Source organism: Bos javanicus, chromosome 19, assembly GCF_032452875.1.
Source record: "Bos javanicus breed banteng chromosome 19, ARS-OSU_banteng_1.0, whole genome shotgun sequence".
NCBI lineage: Eukaryota > Metazoa > Chordata > Mammalia > Artiodactyla > Bovidae > Bos > Bos javanicus.
In genome coordinates this window covers 47,270,222-47,287,479 of record NC_083886.1, presented here as the reverse complement: position 1 = coordinate 47,287,479, position 17,258 = coordinate 47,270,222, and the positions used below count along the sequence as shown (strand labels likewise).

Here is a 17,258-nt window from a genome sequence, read left to right as displayed (position 1 = left end):
CCTCCGATGCTGGGTCTTATTCATCTTTATAATTTTTGTCACTGTGTTGGGGTGACAGTGATATCTTTATTATGGTTGTTATGCATGTGCGTGCCTGGTAAGTTACTTCAGTTGTGTCCAACTCTCTGCAATCCTATGGACTGCAGCCCACCAGGCTCCTCTGTCCATGGGGTTCTCCAGGTGTGAATACTAGTGTGAGTTGCTATGCCCTCCTCCAGGGAATCTTCCCTACGCGGTGATCGAACCTGTATCTTTTCTATCTCCTGCACCTGGCAGGTGGATTCTCTACCACTAGCACCACCTGGGAAGCCCAGGGGTTGTTATCGTAGTTGTTATTTACCTTTTTATTTTATTATTGTTATTATTTTTTGGCTACACTGTGAGGCTTGTGGGATCTTACGTCCTTGACCCTGGACCCCCTGCAGTGGAAGTTTGGACCTAAGCACTCGACCACCTGGGAAATTCCCTATCTTTTTATTTTGAATGAATTTAGGCTAATAGAAAAGTTGTGAAAATACAGAGTTCTCGTAGTCCCTTCCCCTGATTTCTCCTCCTTCAGCATCTTATATAACCATATACAATGATCAAAACTAAGACACTAACATTGGTACAAAGCTATTAACTAAACTGTAAGTTTTCTCAGATATCACCATGTTCTAGTTGTTTTAAGTTTTGTTTCCCTAATTACTAGAAAGATCGAACATCTTTCTGTAATTTTTTTTTGCCATCTGTGTTTTTTCTGAAAAATACCAGTTCAAAATTCTTTGCCCATTTCCCCTCCCTTGGATTGACTGTCTTTTTCTAATGATTTACAGAGGCTCTTTAAAAACTCTCCTAAGCTCACATAGCTAATTAATTAGTGAAATAAAAACCCAAGTCTAACCTGATTGCCTATTTCCACTACAAACACCCACTCCTCAGTTCTCCTGCCCCTCTCTTGCTCCTTTCTCCCTGGTCCAGGCTCTGTGCTCCCCAGCAGGGAGGATTCCTCCGTGAAGCCCAGTGGGGCTAAGGCTGTTCATTCACTCCTCATTTCACTCATCATCTCTGGGCTAATGACATTAGAGGCCGTCTGGGATGTGCCCTTTCTGGACACCAGCTTGCTTTCTCTGAAGTCTCATCTCCCTTGGCCCTGAGGCAGGCTGCAGAGAACGCCAGCTGCTGAGATCCAAGAATGTGCCATTTGGCTGACTGTCCTCTCCTTAATTGTTGTCCTGGCAATCGTGAAACCTCTTGCACTGGCAGAACGGAAGCTGCAGAAGGGAGGGTATGTGTGGCTTGGGATCACTGGGGGCCCTGCGATTCCTAGAACACCAGCCAGGATGCTCTGACTGCCTCTCAGGTCACTCATCTTCCAGCCGCAGCTCCAGAGATTAACAGGACCTAGCAGGCAGGGGTGGGCACTGCTGTGGGTGGGACTGCTCTGGTTCTACCCAACCATCTGTTCCTTGAGGAGAAGGGCTGTGTCTCGGTATTCTTCTCCCTCTGGGTCTAAAGTAGAGCTAAGCAGGAATCTTGTCATTTGTAGTTACTCTGGATCAGGGAGGAGATGGGGTGAGACACTACTCTTTGTCCCTAGTCTGGTCCCGAGTATTTGGCAGGGACACTGCTGTGTCGTGGCGCACTCCTTCCTACATATAGGTCCACCCAGAACTTATGAATGTGACCTAATTTGGAAAAGGGGTCTTTGAAGATGTAACTATTAAGAATCTCAAGATGAGGCCCTCCTGGGACTTCCCTGAGACCCCATGTGGGTAGTCCAGTGGGGTCCAGTCGTGGACGGCTGGTCCAAATACAGGGGGCCTGGGTTCGATTTCTGGTCAGGGAACTAGATCACAGATGCCACAACTAAAGATCCTGCATGCTGCGACTAAGACCCGGCACAACTAACTAAATAAAAAGTATTTTTTAAAGGATGAGGTCCTTCCAGGTTATTGAGGTGGTCCCGAAACCCAGTGACAAGTGTTCTCACATGATAAAGACAGAGAGAGATCAGAGACACACAGAGGAGAGGAGAAGGCCAAGTGGATGTGGAAACAGAGTCTGGAGTCATTTAGCTACAAGCCAAGGAAAGCCTGGGGTCACCAGAACCTGGATGAGGCAAGGAAGGCTTTGCCCTAGAGCCTTCGGAGGGAGCATGGCCCTGAATTCCATCCTCCAGAGAAAACAAACTTCTGTTGTTTCAAGCCACCTGGTTTGTGGTCATTTGTTACAGCAGCCACAGGAAACTAATAGATTGGAACCAATTACGTCATTAAAACCCATAATCCTTGAGGGGGCTACAGACCTCATCTGTTGTTGCCTGAGTAGGGAAATGAGGACCACAGGGAGGGATGACCTACCTCTGACCAGCACAAGTGAACATCAGCCTGTTTCATTCATATACAACAGCCTGTGTGGGAGTATCTCTCTACCAGCCCCACAGGTGACAGGTGGAGAGCAAGGCACTGGCTCTTCACCATGGAAAGAAGGTGGGAATTTTCTCTGTTGAAAACGGAGGGCGGGGGTGGGGCTCGCTTTGAGAACCTGTGCGAAGTGCCCAGCTCCTTCCCAGGCACCCTCTCCAGGCCCTGGGATGGGGGCATCTCAGAATTTGCATTTCTTTTGTTTGGTTAAGAAGGCATGGATGATTTTTTGGGGGGGTTGGGGTGCTGTTCTGAGTCTGCATTGCCGAGGCTCTGGCTTTCTCTAGTTGCAGCAGGCAGGGGCTGCTCGCTAGTTGCAGTGTATGAGCTTCTCACTGGGGTGACTTCTCTTGTTGCAGAGCATGGGTCCCAGAGTGGGGAGGGGGTTTGGGGGCTTCAGTTGTTGTAGCACTTTGGTCCAGTTGCCCCAAGGCTTTGTGGGATCTTAGTTCCCAGACCAGGGATCGAACCCACGTCTCCTGCATTAGTAGGCAGATGCTTAACCACTGGACCACCAGGGAAGTCCCTGGATGATCTTCTTTTTAACTGAAGTATAGTTGATTCACAGAAGTTGCATTTCTGACACATTTCCAGGGCAGCCTGATGCTGCTGGATCAGGGATCGCTCTTTCAGAACCCTTGCTCTAAAGCAGTGCTGCTTAGACCTCAATAAGGACAGGCATCATCTAGGAAATCATGTTATAATTCAGATTTTGTTAACCCTTTGTGTGTGCTATCTGACCCTACTCTTCCTGCCATCCATCTCCAGCCATAGCTGATTGGACTAGAGGTAGATGCTGAATCAAGGGCCCATGGGCTCACCAACAGCCAATGACAAGACCCTGAGCACAGACAGTAAATCTAAGCCCAGTGAAGCTCCTCTCTTGAAAATCAGAATGGTGTCTGAATAGAGACCATTGCCCACTGGTAGTGATCCCTGAGCTGAGACCACGATGTAGAGTTGTGGCCAATGCCACAATGAGCCAAGAGGAAAGATCAGATCAGTCGCTCAGTCATGTCCGACTCTTGGCGACCCCATGAATCGCAGCACGCTAGGCCTCCCTGTCCATCATCAACTCCCAGAGTCCACTCAGACTCACATCCATCGAGTCGGTGATGCCATCCAGCCATCTCATCCTCTGTGGTCCCCTTCTCCTCTTGCCCCCAATCCCTTCCAGCATCAGAGTCTTTTCCAATGAGTCAACTCTTCGCATGAGGTGGCCAAGTTCTGGAGTTTCAGCTTTAGCATCATTCCCTCCAAAGAAATCCCAGGGCTGATCTCCTTCAGAATGGACTGGTTGGATCTCCTTGCAGTCCAAGGGACTCTCAAGAGTCTTCTCCAACACCACAGTTCAAAAGCATCAATTCTTCGGCGCTCAGCCTTCTTCACAGTCCAACTCTCACATCCATACATGACCACAGGAAAAACCATAGCCTTGACTAGACGGACCTTTGTTGGCAAAGTAATGTCTCTGCTTTTGAATATGCTATCTAGGTTGGTCATAACTTTCCTTCCAAGGAGTAAGCGTCTTTTAATTTCATGGCTGCAGTCACCATCTGTAGTGATTTTGGAGCCCAGAAAAATAAAGTCTGCCACTGTTTCCACTGTTTCCCCATCTATTTCCCATGAAGTGGTGGGACCGGATGCCATGATCTTTGTTTTCTGAATGTTGAGCTTTAAGCCAACTTTTTCACTCTCCACTTTCACTTTCATCAAGAGGCTTTTGAGTTCCTCTTCACTTTCTGCCATAAGGGTGGTGTCATCTGCATATCTGAGGTTATTGATTATTCTCCCGGCAATCTTGATTCCAGCTTGTGTTTCTTCCAGTCCAGTGTTTCTCATGATGTACTCCGCATATAAGTTAAATAAACAGGGTGACAATATACAGCCTTGACGAACTCCTTTTCCTGTTTGGAACCAGTCTGTTGTTCCATGTCCAGTTCTAACTGTTGCTTCCTGACCTGCATACAAATTTCTCAAGAGGCAGATCAGGTGGTCTGGTATTCCCATCTCTTTCAGAATTCCCCACAGTTTATTGTGATCCACACAGTCAAAGGCTTTGGCATAGTCAATAAAGCAGAAATAGATGTTTTTCTGGAACTCTCTTGCTTTTTCCATGACCCAGCAGATGTTGGCAATTTGATCTCTGGTTCCTCTGCCTTTTCTAAAACCAGCTTGAACATCAGGAAGTTCACGGTTCATATATTGCTGAAGCCTGGCTTGGAGAATTTTGAGCATTACTTTACTAGCGTGTGAGATGAGTGCAATTGTGCGGTAGTTTGAGCATTCTTTGGCATTGCCTTTCTTTGGGATTGGAATGAAAACTGACCTTTTCCAGTCCTGTGGCCACTGCTGAGTTTTTGCCAAGAGGAAAATGAGCTTGCAAAGGCAGCCAGCTCAGGGGGGAGGAGAGAAAGAGGGTGCACAGAACGTGTGCAGCCTGGAGAGGCAGAGGGTGCCTTTGCTTTCTGACAGTTCTCTAATCCCAACTCCCATGAGCCCCAACTGGGCTGTTTGCCCTGGTGTTCTGAGAAACCCCTTGTCCTTCCAATAAGCTCCTCTTTTTGCTTGAGACGCTTTGAACGGGTTCTTGTTCCTTGAAGCCAAAGGACTTGAATTAATCAGAATGCATGAATCTGTACCCTCATCCACCCGCTCCTGATGGTGAAACCCTCTGAGTCATGAACAGCATCCTGTGTCCTGTTCATATCCAGGACCTTGGACAGGGCCCTTACAGTGGGTTGGAGAGTGTGGCCTATCTCTGGACACAATCAGTGTGCACAGGTGTTAGGGGAAGGTGCAAGGGCACATTTCAAGTGCGTGGAAGGCAGAGGAGAGGCATGGAGCTGGGTGAGCATGTGTGGAGGACTACACCCACAGGGTGGCTGGGGGCTGTAGCGGGCGAGTGAGGCTGTAGGCAAGGCTGATCACATACAGCCTTAAACACCAAGGCTGATCACGGACAGCCTTAAACACCAAGCTGAGGGACTGGGGTTGGTTAGACAGGAAGGCATCCAAGGTCTTTCAGCTGGAAGGCCAGGACCCAGAACAGTTGTGCTCTTTTCTTTCACAAGGATCCTATTGGCCTCTCATCACCAGGTGAGAGGTGACATTTTGAAATAAGCCTGTAAAAAATGGAAAGGAGGAGAAAATGGATCCCAGAGATTTTCCTAGCAGAGAATCAACAGGAAATTGTAATTGACTGCACGCTGTGCTAAGCCCAGGGATGGAAAGTATTCCATTAATAAACCAGCATGTGGAAATAAAAGTCCAACCTCACTATTAGGTAGAGACATGCAAATTGAAAGGGATATTGTGTTTCATCACAGCAAATTGGAAAAGATGCTGTAGAGGGTGTGGAGAAATGGTTACTTCCATAGTTTCCAGCACACGCAGAGGATAAATTGACACACATATAATTTGGAAAGTAATTTAGCAAAATGCATTACCATCTTTAAAGGTGTTCATACCCTTAGTTTCCCAGAGATAAAATTACTAGATCTATCTCACAGAAATCTCTTAAAATATGTAAAGAAATTTACTGCCAAAGATATTCCTCACGCTGCTGTAGGAAACAGATCAAACACCCAATAAAGAGAATGTGAAGTCTATGAAGTTATATCTGCTAATGAATATTACATAGCCCAGTCCAAATAAAGGTTCAAAGGGTACACAGAATATTCATAGCAGAATGCCAATGTAAATATCCATTTTTTGCTGTGACTTTGTAATTGAAACACACAAATAAAAACCTGTGAATGGGGACTTTCTTGGTGGTCCAGTGGCTAAGACTGCTGCCAATGCTGGGGTTGGGGTCCGGGGTGGGAGGGGAGAGATGGGGCGGGGGTTCCACCTTCGGTCAGGGAACTAGATCCCACAGATTGCAACTGAGAGTTCACGTGCCACCACTAAGAATTCTGCATGCCACAACAGAGACTTGGCACAGCGAAATAAATATTTTTAAAAATAAATTAAAGATTTTTTTAAAAACCTATGAATGGTGGGGAAAATGACTGAGTGGAAATATACCAAAGTTTAAGAGAAATTGTGCTCTTTTTCTTACTTTTCTATACTCTCCACTTTTTCTCCAAAGCACAATAAATTCATGATGAAAAGAAATCCCTGGAGCCTGATAAAGCAGCCTGACCCGGGAAACACTTCCTGGCTATTGTAACTGAGACCCCCAACTCCTGTCTCTCTTTCACTGACTGCCCTGTGCCCAGCTCTCCCAGCAGAAAGGAACACACAGAAGGACTAGCAGTGTGGCTGTGGGGCTGTGTCTTTGTCTCGTCTGCTCTGAGACGTTTAATTCTCAAGCACAGTGCTTGGTACTCAGTGATAGCCCCTGCTCACCACAACTAGAGAAAACCTGAATGCAGTGATGAAGACCAAGTGCAGATAAAAATAAACAAATATTTTTTTAAAAGACATTAAAAAATATTCTCATACCTGTCTCCAGACACCTTCATGTCCTCACAATCAGCTTCTATAGAGTTCATCTTAGGCCCAGTATGGGTTTCAGAACTTTTCTGATGGGTAATTTGCATTTGTTGAACACCACCCTTTGCTGTAGTTTAGTTTCCTGATGGAATGCCCCTGGCTCTTAAGGAGTGAGCCCACCTGCTCTTATATCACTGACCAGCAGATGGCAGCAGAGGAGCGTGCAATGTTCAACACTGCAGGAAAAAAGAGGCACAAAACCTCCCACCCTCCAGTCTAACTGGGTTAGACTGCAGAGGGTTCTCTCGTCTGGCTCTGCGGTGGTGCCCCTGATCACCGCCAGGCACCCACCCCCACACCACATCCCCCTGGGCATGGCTGGGCATCCTGATTCCAAGGGGAGAGGATGACTCCACTTCTGGGAGCTCATCCAGGAGGAATTGTAAGCTGATTTGGGAAGGATGATATTTGGAGGTGTGCCAAGAGCTGTCCTGGAAACTTTCCCTTTGAACCCTGAGCTTACACATGTTAACGAGATAACATGTGTATCTAGCCTGTCGTTAGTGCTTAGCATATATTAGCTGTGTGCACACATACCTCACCTCATTTAATCCTTATGACAAACCCACAATGTAAGTCTTTGCACCCCATTTCACAGATGAGACTATCAAGGCACAGAGGGGGTGGCCTCAGTGGTTCAGCATCACAGCCAAGTGACTATCAGTGCTGAGCTTTGACTCCAAGTCTCAATGACTCAGAGCCCAGCTGTGTCCTCCTGTGCTAGCCAAGGAGATGCTTCATGGTGAACCAAAACCTTATACATGCAATTACTTCTCAAAGAGAATGGAGGCTGAATCTCCTGGGGGGCACAGGGCAAAGGCGTGGGTAGACCCAGGGCTTTCCTGGTGGAGGCATATGTTGCAGTCAGAGTGTGCAGAGAGGAGGGGTGTCGATGGGAGCTGATCCCGGCTGCTGGGCTAGGAGATAGGGAGCTGTGAAATGAGGCAGTTCCTGGCCCTCTCTGGGCTTTCCTTCCCTCATCTGTGGAATAGAGCATCTCTCAGTCCTTGCTGGTTCTCACTGTCAAGGGAAGCCAGAAGCTCCAGCACCAGACTTCTCATTAACTCAAAAAATCCCTAGGCTGTGACCGTTCGTTCTTTCTGGGTAGCCTGAGCACAGCACAGCCCCTGAGCAGGGACTGGCCACCTGGAGCCCTGGTCATGGCTCAACCTGGAGCCCTGGATATGGCTCAGGAGTTCATTCTTGCGCTGGTCCTGTCTTAACTTTTAAAGAGTTAGTTAATTTGTTTATGGCTGCGCTGGGTCTCCGTTGCCGCATGTGGGCTTTCTGCAGTGGCAGCGAGCAGGGGCTACTCTTCGTTGCCGTGTGCAGGCTCCCCTTGCGGTGGCTTCTCTTGCTCAGGCTCTAGGGCATACAGGCTTCAGGAGTAGTGGCACGCATGCTCAGTCGCTCCACAGCATGTAGGATCTTCCTGGTCCAGGGATCGAAACTGTGTCCCCTGCACTGGCAGATGGTCTCTTAACCACTGGACCACCAGGGAAATCCCTTTAATATGTATTTTGTTTGTTTTTGTGGGATCTTAGTTCCTGGACTACAAGTCAAACCTGGGCCCTCAGCAGTGAAAGTATGGACTCCTAACTATTGGACTGCCAGGGAATTCCCCCTATTTTAGGTTTCACCTGGCACAGGTTGGGCTCTGCAGATGCTGAGATGGAGTTCAGAGTGCAAAAGGGAAAGAGGAGGGGCGAGGTGAGGGCAGAAGAGCCATCAGACTGGGGTGCAGGCCTGCCTGCCGCCTCTCTGCCAGCCCCGGGGAGATGGCCAGGCCCTGGTCCTGCTGTCTTGACCTATCATTATCTGCCTGAGGGTGCAGGACGGATGTGTGTGCATGTTTATGTGCGCGTACCTGTGTGTGTCTGTGTGTGTGTGAGTGTATGGTAACATGTGCAGATTCCTGTGTCCCTCAGGTGGGAGCTGCCAGCTCTGGGCACCTCTTGACAGGTGACAGCTTGGTCCTGCCACTGGATTCAACCCAGTCCCTGGGAAGCTGGCTGACAAAGGGAGGCAGAGCCTGCAACCTAAAGAGGATCCTGGCCCTGGGGTCAGGGCAGGAGCAGAGGGTGCAGCAGCGCCGCAAAGTTTCTGGAGCCCAGGCTCAGCCCCTGCCCCGGAGGGTTTAACACTCAGCACAGTGCCCCGAGGTGGGTAGGGTCATTCTCCCCATTTTATAGACAAAATGTCCTCTAAATGCTTGCCTCTGCTGGGTGGAACAGTGAGAACAGGATCGGACTCATTCTTCCCCGAATTTGTTTGGACATGGTGGGGTGGGGGCGGGGTTGGGTGGCTTCCTTCCTCAGACCCTCCCCTTGAGAATCTTCTCCTTGGAGGCAGGCATCACCCTGCTGCAGGGAGCTCTGAACCAGCATCCTTAGAGCCACCCTGACTACAAGTTCCCGGTACGGATCTTGCCGCCCCCCACCCCCCCCACCAAGTCTAGGTGGTGAGAGGGACCAAGAGCCCTCCGCTCTGCCAGCCCTTCCCCTCAGGGCTGGCAAAGGGGTGCAGACCACCCTTGATAGGTCCAGTGACGCAGGTCAGCAGCGGGGAGGCAGCCTCGGCTGGTGGGGAGCCAGAGCCTGCGGAGATCCCTCTGCCAAGGCCAGATGGTCACTGACTCCAGCGGGAGGGGCTGCCAACACCTCCGGTCAGTGTCCTGGCCCGTGTTCCTCACTCGGCCCTTGTCCAGACCTGGCCTTCAGGTGCTGTTTGACGAGGAGCTGTGCTTCCTCCCCAGTGAGTGGGGCTTTCTGTGAGATGCCCTTTACCTGCACCCCCCACCTGCCTGGCCCTCTTCCTCTCCACCCCCAGAGTGCAACCAGACCCCTTAGAGTCTCATCTCCACACTGCCCAAGGCTCTGCAGGACCCCAGGGAGGAGGCCTGAGGTCTTCACGTTCATGCGTGTCTGCTAAGTTGTGTCCAACTCTTGACGACCCCATGGACTGAAGCCCTCCAGGCTCCTCTGTTCATGGGATTCTCCAGGTAAGAAGTGGAGTGGGTTGCCATTTTCTCTATGAGATCCTTCTGATCCAAGGATAGAAACTGCATCTCCTGCACTGGCAGGAGGATTCTTTACCACTGTGCCACCTCTTTATGCTGCATCAACCCATCCATTCATTTGTTATAACAGCTTTAAGAACTAAGTGAGGTGGGTTGAGAACAGACCCATCTTGGCTCACACTCTTTTGGTTGCGGAAGGGCATGGTCTGGATGACAACCTGGACTGTGATGGGTGAGGATTCCCAGGAGGGCTGCCTCGCTTGCACAGATTCACTTCATTGTCTGGGTCAAAACTGCAGGCAGTGGCCAGGCGTTGCCCAGGATTCACTGATTCATCCATTCAGTGATGCATTCATTCATTCATTCATTCCTCCAACAAACATAAATCAAGCACCTGCTACATACCAGGCCCTGTTCCACACAGATGAATAAGACAGAAGGCCCCTGCCCTCACCAAGTTGATATGACTGGGGGAGACGAGAAAACTAATGAACCGGGTATAGGGTGATGTGATTAGGGCTGGCAGATGCTTTAGGAAAGGTCATCAGGGATCTCCCTGGTGATCCAGTGGCTAAGACTCTGAGCTCTTAATGCAGGGGACCTGGGGGTTTGATTCCTGGTCAGGGAACTAGATTCCACATGTTGCAACTAAGACCCAGCACAGCTGGATAAATAAATAAATATTAAAAAAATTTTTTTTTAAAGAAAGGTCATCAAGGAAGGCCTCCCTGAGGCTGGAGCTGGAAGGACAAGAAACTGGTCAGACCCGATTCTGGGGGTGGGAGGACTAGAAAGTTGCACTAGAGGACCCAGCAGGTGGGAAGGCCCTGGGGAGAGAAGGGGCACGTGTGTGGTGGGGGCTGGCGTGTGCTCCCTGGTGGTGGTCAGGGCAGGCATGCTGGGTGTGAAGGGGGGGAAATTGGCACCAGAACTCAAAGGCTCGTAGGAGTTGGATTTGACTCTTTCAGCTCCTTTCACAAAGGGGCATAATATAAACAGAGTTAACATTCACATCGCTCTCCCTACATGCACTGCATTAGTGCTCTTATGGAAGCCAATGCAGTCAGACTTCCCCCAAACCATGGTAGGTCCTATTATTATCCCATTCAACAGGTGAAGAAACTGAGGCACCACGAGCTTAAATCACTTGCTCAGTGACACAGGACAGATCAGTGGTGGAGCTGGAGTTTCTGGTAGGCTGCTGGCTTCCGAACTTTAACCACTGTCTTTTCCCACACTACCCTTCCCGCATAGACTCCTCCGCAAGACTTCCCTCACCCCAGTTTGTTTCCTCTGCTTAAGCAACATCTAAACATACTCTAAAGCTTAAGGAATTGTGGGGTCCTCAAGAGGTCATCTTGTCCATGCTCCTGCCTCCAGATAGACATGGTATTATAAGTCTCATCTTGAGGATGAGACTCCTAAGCCCCACAGGGGTTAAGAAACCAGTTCATTATCCAAGGTCAGTGAAGGAAGCATGGGAACTAAAGCCATGGTCTCCTAAATTCTTTCACTCCAGCTCCAACCTCTCCATCCCTGTTTTGAGATGATTCTCAAGTTGTTTCTTATCTGTTCTCCATCCCCCACCCTTCCCCCAGCTGGACAGCAGACTCCCTCTGTGCCCACCAGCAGGGTGGGGTACACAGCAGCTGCGTACTTGGTGTCTGTGAATGCAGCAGGTGGATGAGAGCAGGCACACTGGGTATGACGTTGCTGTCCAGGATGCTTACAGAGCAAGGATGCTTAGCAGGAAGGGTGGGTGTGAGCTGACACTGGAAGGCTGCTTAGAAATGTTTCATCTGGGCTTCAGCATTTCTCTCTGGGGTAGGAAGGGTGTCTCAGCTAGAGGAAACAGCATGTGCAAAGAGACAAGGAGAGTATGTGGCATAATCAAGGAACGGTAATGGTTTGATTGGACCTGAGCATGAGAAAAAGATGGGCAATGAGGCTGGGGTTGGGCTGCAGAAACAGACAGGTATGGTCTGTCCCAAGGACCCTGCAGGCTCTATGTGAACTGCTTCCTTACAGTTCTAACAAACAAAGAAGCTCCGTGGGTGAAGGTGAAGGTGAAGTTGCTCAGTCGTGTCCGACTCTTTGTGACCCCGGGGACTGTAGCCTACCAGGCTCCTCCATCCATGGGATTCTCCAGGCAAGAATACTGGAGTGGGTTGCCATTTCCTTCTCCAGGGGATCTTCCCGACCCAGGGATTGAACCTAGGTCTCCCTCATTGGAGGCAGACGTTTAACCTGAGCCACCAGGGAAGCCCTAACAAACAAAGCAGCTCTGTGGGCAGATACAGAATATTTTTAATGCCCCAGTTTATTTTTGTCACACGTGGCTTTGCTCTGTGATAGTCTAGAGGCACATGTCCCAGGGTTCCTGGTTCACAAGGGATCTTGGGTCAACATGCTCTTCTTTACCTTAAGGCCCTTCCTCTTGTGGAAGCCTGTCCAGGACAGGCTAGCCTCATGGGCCTGGGCCTGGGCCTGGGCCTGGATATGGCCCAGCTCTGAGGGTGGCGGCCTGAGCGGTATCAGCATGGCCATTGGCATCGGTGGTAAGAGCTCCTCTGAGACCCCAGAAGGGGTACTCGACAGGTTATCGGGCTCCAGGTTGGCATCGCTCCAGCCCTCGGAGCTGTCACTGTGGCCTTCTGGACTGGCGGCTCCATCCTCAGATATGGTGACAGTCTCAGCCGTGCCCTCCCCAAGGCTGCTATCTAAGTCTCTTGCCAGGGTGGAGATGGTGGCCCCCTCAAGCTCGAAGGCTCTGTGGATGTCTGCTGCATGCTCCTGCTTCTGCTCAGAACCAACTGAAGGGGCACCGCAGAGCCCTGGCACAGGCCGGGTGAGGGCCTTGCCTCTAACCTGGCCTGTCCAGAAGAGGGTGAGCTCTTGGCGGCAGGCGGCCACGGCCAGGCTGGTGAGCAGGGTGCTGGACACCAGGTAGAGCAGGGCAGGCTGGCCCATCTGCATGAGAGCCATGGCGAAGAAGGTGACCAGCAGGCCCACAGCATAGGCCGCTGTGCAGGCCACGAAGTAGACCTGCCGCGAGTGGATCTGCACATCAAAGCGGTGACAATAGGCCACCAGGAAGCCGGGGACCACGATGTCACCGAAGCCGAGGATGGAGAAGGGCTGGTCACACAGGGTCAAGGCCGAGAAGCTCAGCCGGGGCACCTTGAGGACCATGGGCAGCCTCTCATGGCTCAAGGAATCTGCCGGGCCCGAGGCCACGCCAACCATGATGCTCTCGCCGGTCCTGGTGAGGAGGGGTGTGATGAATACGAAGAAGACGTCAAAGACTAGCAGCGCCAGCAGGAAGGAGGCGCAGCTCTTGAGGGTGGGCAGGCGCATGCGCCGTAGGACGAAGAGGCAGTAGGCCACGCCCAGCGTGTCCTGCAGCAGCCACGCCCAGCGGTCCTCGTTCCGATAGGCGACCCAGAGGACCGTCACCACCAGGCACAGGCCAGCCAGCAGCAGCAGGGGCAGCTGCAGACAGGCCCGGCGGCCGGGCAGGAGCCACTGGTCCTGCCACACGGGCAGGTGGCGCACCACGGGCACCAGGCAGCTGTAGAGGCCGGTGCCCGCGCCCAGCCCAAAGATGGCGATCATGATGTAGACAAAGCAGTCGTAGAAAAAGTAGAGCAGAAGCATGATGGAGCAGGACATGGTGACCACCGCGCCCGTCATGGCCGGCGTGAAGTCCACCGGCGAGTCCTCGTCGTCTTCTTCGGGCCCCCGCCGGGCCGCCAGGGCTCTCTGTGGAGGGTGACCGCCGGGCCCCCCGCCCCCTCGTGCCCGGCGCCGCTGCAGCCGGTCAGCCTCAGTCACGCCGGCCCAGTAGCCGCCCACGGCCACGGTGCCCACAGCTAAGAGGAAGATGACCACCATGTTGTAGTCGAGGATGGGCTCTGGGGGGGCGTACAAGGCCACGTGGACCCTGTTGCCCCCGTGGGTGTGGCTGAGGATGTCTAGCATGTCCGTGTAGCGGAGCACAGCCACGGGGATGGTGAGGTCTGGGAGGGGCTTGTGGGGGTTCTGGGCCGCCGGGGTGATGTCTGAGCACTGTTGGTCGCTGACCCGGCTCACGATGAGCAACCCGTGGGCGCCTCGGCCCTGAGCCAGCCAGCCCTTGTCGTAGAAGCTGCAGTTGCCTCTCATGACCATGGCGGTGGTCCGGTGGAGGGGCCGCTGGCTGGAGGAGCCGTCCGGGTGGGCCTGGTGGGAGGAGTCCTGGCCTGGGCAGCAGGATGCGCCCGTGCCATCGTGCAGGGGCAGGAGCGGGGCGTGCTGCAGGTCCCGGGGCAGGGTGACATAGTCGGAGCGGAAGAGGATGCAGTAGTCCTTGCTCCAGTTGTCCGACACCACGTGGACCACGCCGTACTCCCCCTGGGCTGTGGTGCTGGCCAGGAGGAAGAGGAGGAGGAAAAAGAGGAGGAAACCCAGGCACGCCATCCTCCTCAGGCACCTACCGCTGCGTCCCAGTGTGGCAGCTGCCCACGGCCCCCTGACCCCTCCCAGGGCTGGGTGTGGCCCTCTTGTCACAGAGCAGCTGCTTGGCCGACAGTCCAGGAAACCAGGGCCACACCTACCTAGTCACAAAGCTGGGCAGCCTCTGGGGATCCTGTCCCCCAGCCCTGCCTCCAGGTGGAGAGGTCATCTGCCTAGGAGGAGCTGGACCAGGTCATTTGAAACAAGAGGTGGGGGGATGGGCTTGAGGATCCCAGACAGGATTCGGGACCAACCTCGCCCTTTACAGACCCAGCAGGTGCTTGGCCCTCTCTGCCTATTTCTCTAACTGCAGAGAAATGACATTAGATCAGACGGTTTCCTGGGCCCCTGGGATCCCTGACCTCAGCGATGTTGTACATTTTTATCAATCTCTTCCTGAGTGCCAGGTACTTTTTCTGCAATCACAGCCTCCTGCAAGGGGGTATTACTACACCCATCCAGCACAAGGCTGTGAGCCCTCCTTCAAATGATGCCCCTTGGCACAGGCACATGACCGGAACTTTGTTCCCAGACTAACCAGGATTTAGGAAAGGCCACGTGGCCATTTCTCGCTGTTGGAAATGAGCAGAAATGAAGTGAGTCCCTCAGAAACCTGGGCAGAGACCATGGGGCTCCTTGTCCATCTCTTTCTTTTTCTCACAAGTCACTCATGAACAAGCCATTGTCTGTGGAGAGGGGGATGATGTCCTAAGAGATGGGGAGAAAGGGAGTGAAGGAGCCAGGTCCCCGGATGCTTGCATGGAGTATGGGATACTCATTGTGGACTGTTAACATACATTATCTTCCTTAAGCCACAGGTTTCTTGTGAGTCTGTTAACAGCAGCTTTGTTGTTCAGTCGACAAGTGGTGTGTGACTCTTTGCAACCCCAGGGACTGCAATGCGCCAGCCTTCCCTGTCCTTCACTATCTCCTGGAGTTTGCTCAAACTCATGTCCATGGAGTCAGTGATGCCATCTAACCGTCTCATCCTCTGTCGCCCCCTTCTCCTCCTGCCCTCAATCTTTCCCAGCATCAAGGGTCTTTTCCAATGAGTTGGCTCTTTGCATCAAGTGGCCAAAGTATTGGAGCTTCAGCTTTAGCACCAGTCCTTCCAATGAATATTCAGGGTTGATTTCCTTTAAGATTGACTGGTTTGATCTCCTTGCTGTCCAAGGGACTCCCAAGAGTCTTCTCCAGCACCACGGTTCGGCTGAACCTTACCCAAATATATCCACTTCGTGGATGAGTACACTGAGGCTCAGAAAAGCCCACCCCATGGGCCCTAATCCCAGCCCTCAGATCCAGCTCTCACTCTGGACGTATGTCACTTAGGTGTTGCCCTGTCCTGGGAACTGCCCGGGGTCAGCCTGGCTCCCTGACTGCTTGACTGCAGCTCTAATCTCTGCCCCAAGGCCTTCCCCACTGCCCATTCTTGACCTTCAGGCCCTACCTTCAAGGACAGCACCACCACCACATTCCAGGAGACCAGAGGCCCATCCTTAACATGTCATGATCACAACTCAGATCTTCTTTTCTTTTCTGTTTTTTTTTTTTTTCTTTTTTTGGTTGTGCCTCGTGGCTTCTGAGATATTAGTTCCCTGACCAAGGATTGAACCCATACCCATGACATTGCAAGTGCTGAGTCCTAACCACTGGACCACCAGGGAGTTCCCAAGCCTTACTTTCTTCATTCCCTGGAGGAGAGGATGGTAACCCACTCCAGTGTTCTTGCCTGGAGAATCCCCTGGACAGAGGAGCCTGGCGGGCTGCAGCCCATGGGGTCGCAAAGAGTTGGACACAAATGAAGCAACTTGGGGTGCATGCAAGTTGTGAACTCCGCATCAATGAGACGGCAAATCTCCAGCTTTGGATGCTTTGAAGTGGAGGGTGAGCTTAAGGGACCTTTGCCAAGAGGTTGATGAGTAGAACCTTGTAGACTCTGACAGTCCCCTCCCACCCAATTGGTGACATTTGTCTCACCCACACCTGACTTGACAGGTGTCAGATATTCTGTATGATTCAGATTGTGTCTTTCAAAGCATCAACCACATTTTTGTAAGAAGTAACAACCCTGCTTGTTTGTGCATTTCTGTTTCATCCATTCATATAACATTTAATTAGATTACAAACAGTAATTACAATGACAAATTAACTGTCAGAAACACTTTAGGGAACAGGGACAACTGACTGGTGAGCAGATCCCCAGCCAGTGAGGGTGAAGTGTGAGGGCCAGTGGAGGAAGCTGCCAGCTGCCCCTCCCCGGGCTCCTATTGCAGAGAGAGGACAGGTATATCAGTCAGGGGCTGTCAGGGAAGGGACGGTGGGCCTGTGTAGTTCTTATGAGAGTGGAGCAGTGTCTAGACTGGGTTCACCTCTCTGCATCTGAGCACCCAGATGGTTGGTACAGCAGGGCTGTGGTAATAGAAATCTCTCTGCACCGTCTCTGGCCCCCACTTCCCTGCCCCAGCTACTGATGTTCAGCTAGACTCTACTTCAGGTAGAGTCCTGGGGCTTTAATAAAACTGAAGACTAAGACACCTACCGGGCGTAGCTATTATAAAAATAACAAAACAGATAATAGCAGATTTGGGGGATTTGCCTGGCAGTCCAGTGGTTGAAATTCCATGCTTCCACTGCAGGGGGTGCAGTTTCAGTCCTTGACTGAGGATCAAGATCTGTGCAGAGCAGCCAATAAATAAATAAATAAAAAGTTATTTAAAAACAGAAAAAAACAAACAGATTTTGGCATGGATGTGGAGAAATAAGGATTCTCATACGTTGCTGGTAAGGATATTGTAAATGGTACAGCCGCTGTAGAAGACACCTGGTGGTCCCATGGT

At 51.5% G+C, this 17,258-nt stretch overlaps 1 protein-coding gene across 1 annotated transcript; it reads right to left on the bottom strand.

The window, feature by feature from the left end:
• Window positions 1-12,226: 12,226 nt before the first annotated feature.
• SPPL2C (signal peptide peptidase like 2C) lies at window positions 12,227-14,460 on the bottom strand. The gene has a single exon (XM_061392202.1). The coding sequence runs from the start codon at window positions 14,380-14,382 to the stop codon at window positions 12,310-12,312; it is 2,073 nt and encodes a 690-aa protein (XP_061248186.1). The 5' UTR covers window positions 14,383-14,460; the 3' UTR covers window positions 12,227-12,309.
• Between the last annotated feature and the right edge of the window lie 2,798 nt (window positions 14,461-17,258).

Bases quoted from the DNA above. Each gene is read 5' to 3' on its own strand.
- SPPL2C (XM_061392202.1), bottom strand. From the start codon at position 14,382: ATGGCGTGCCTGGGTTTCCTCCTCTTTTTCCTCCTCCTCTTCCTCCTG.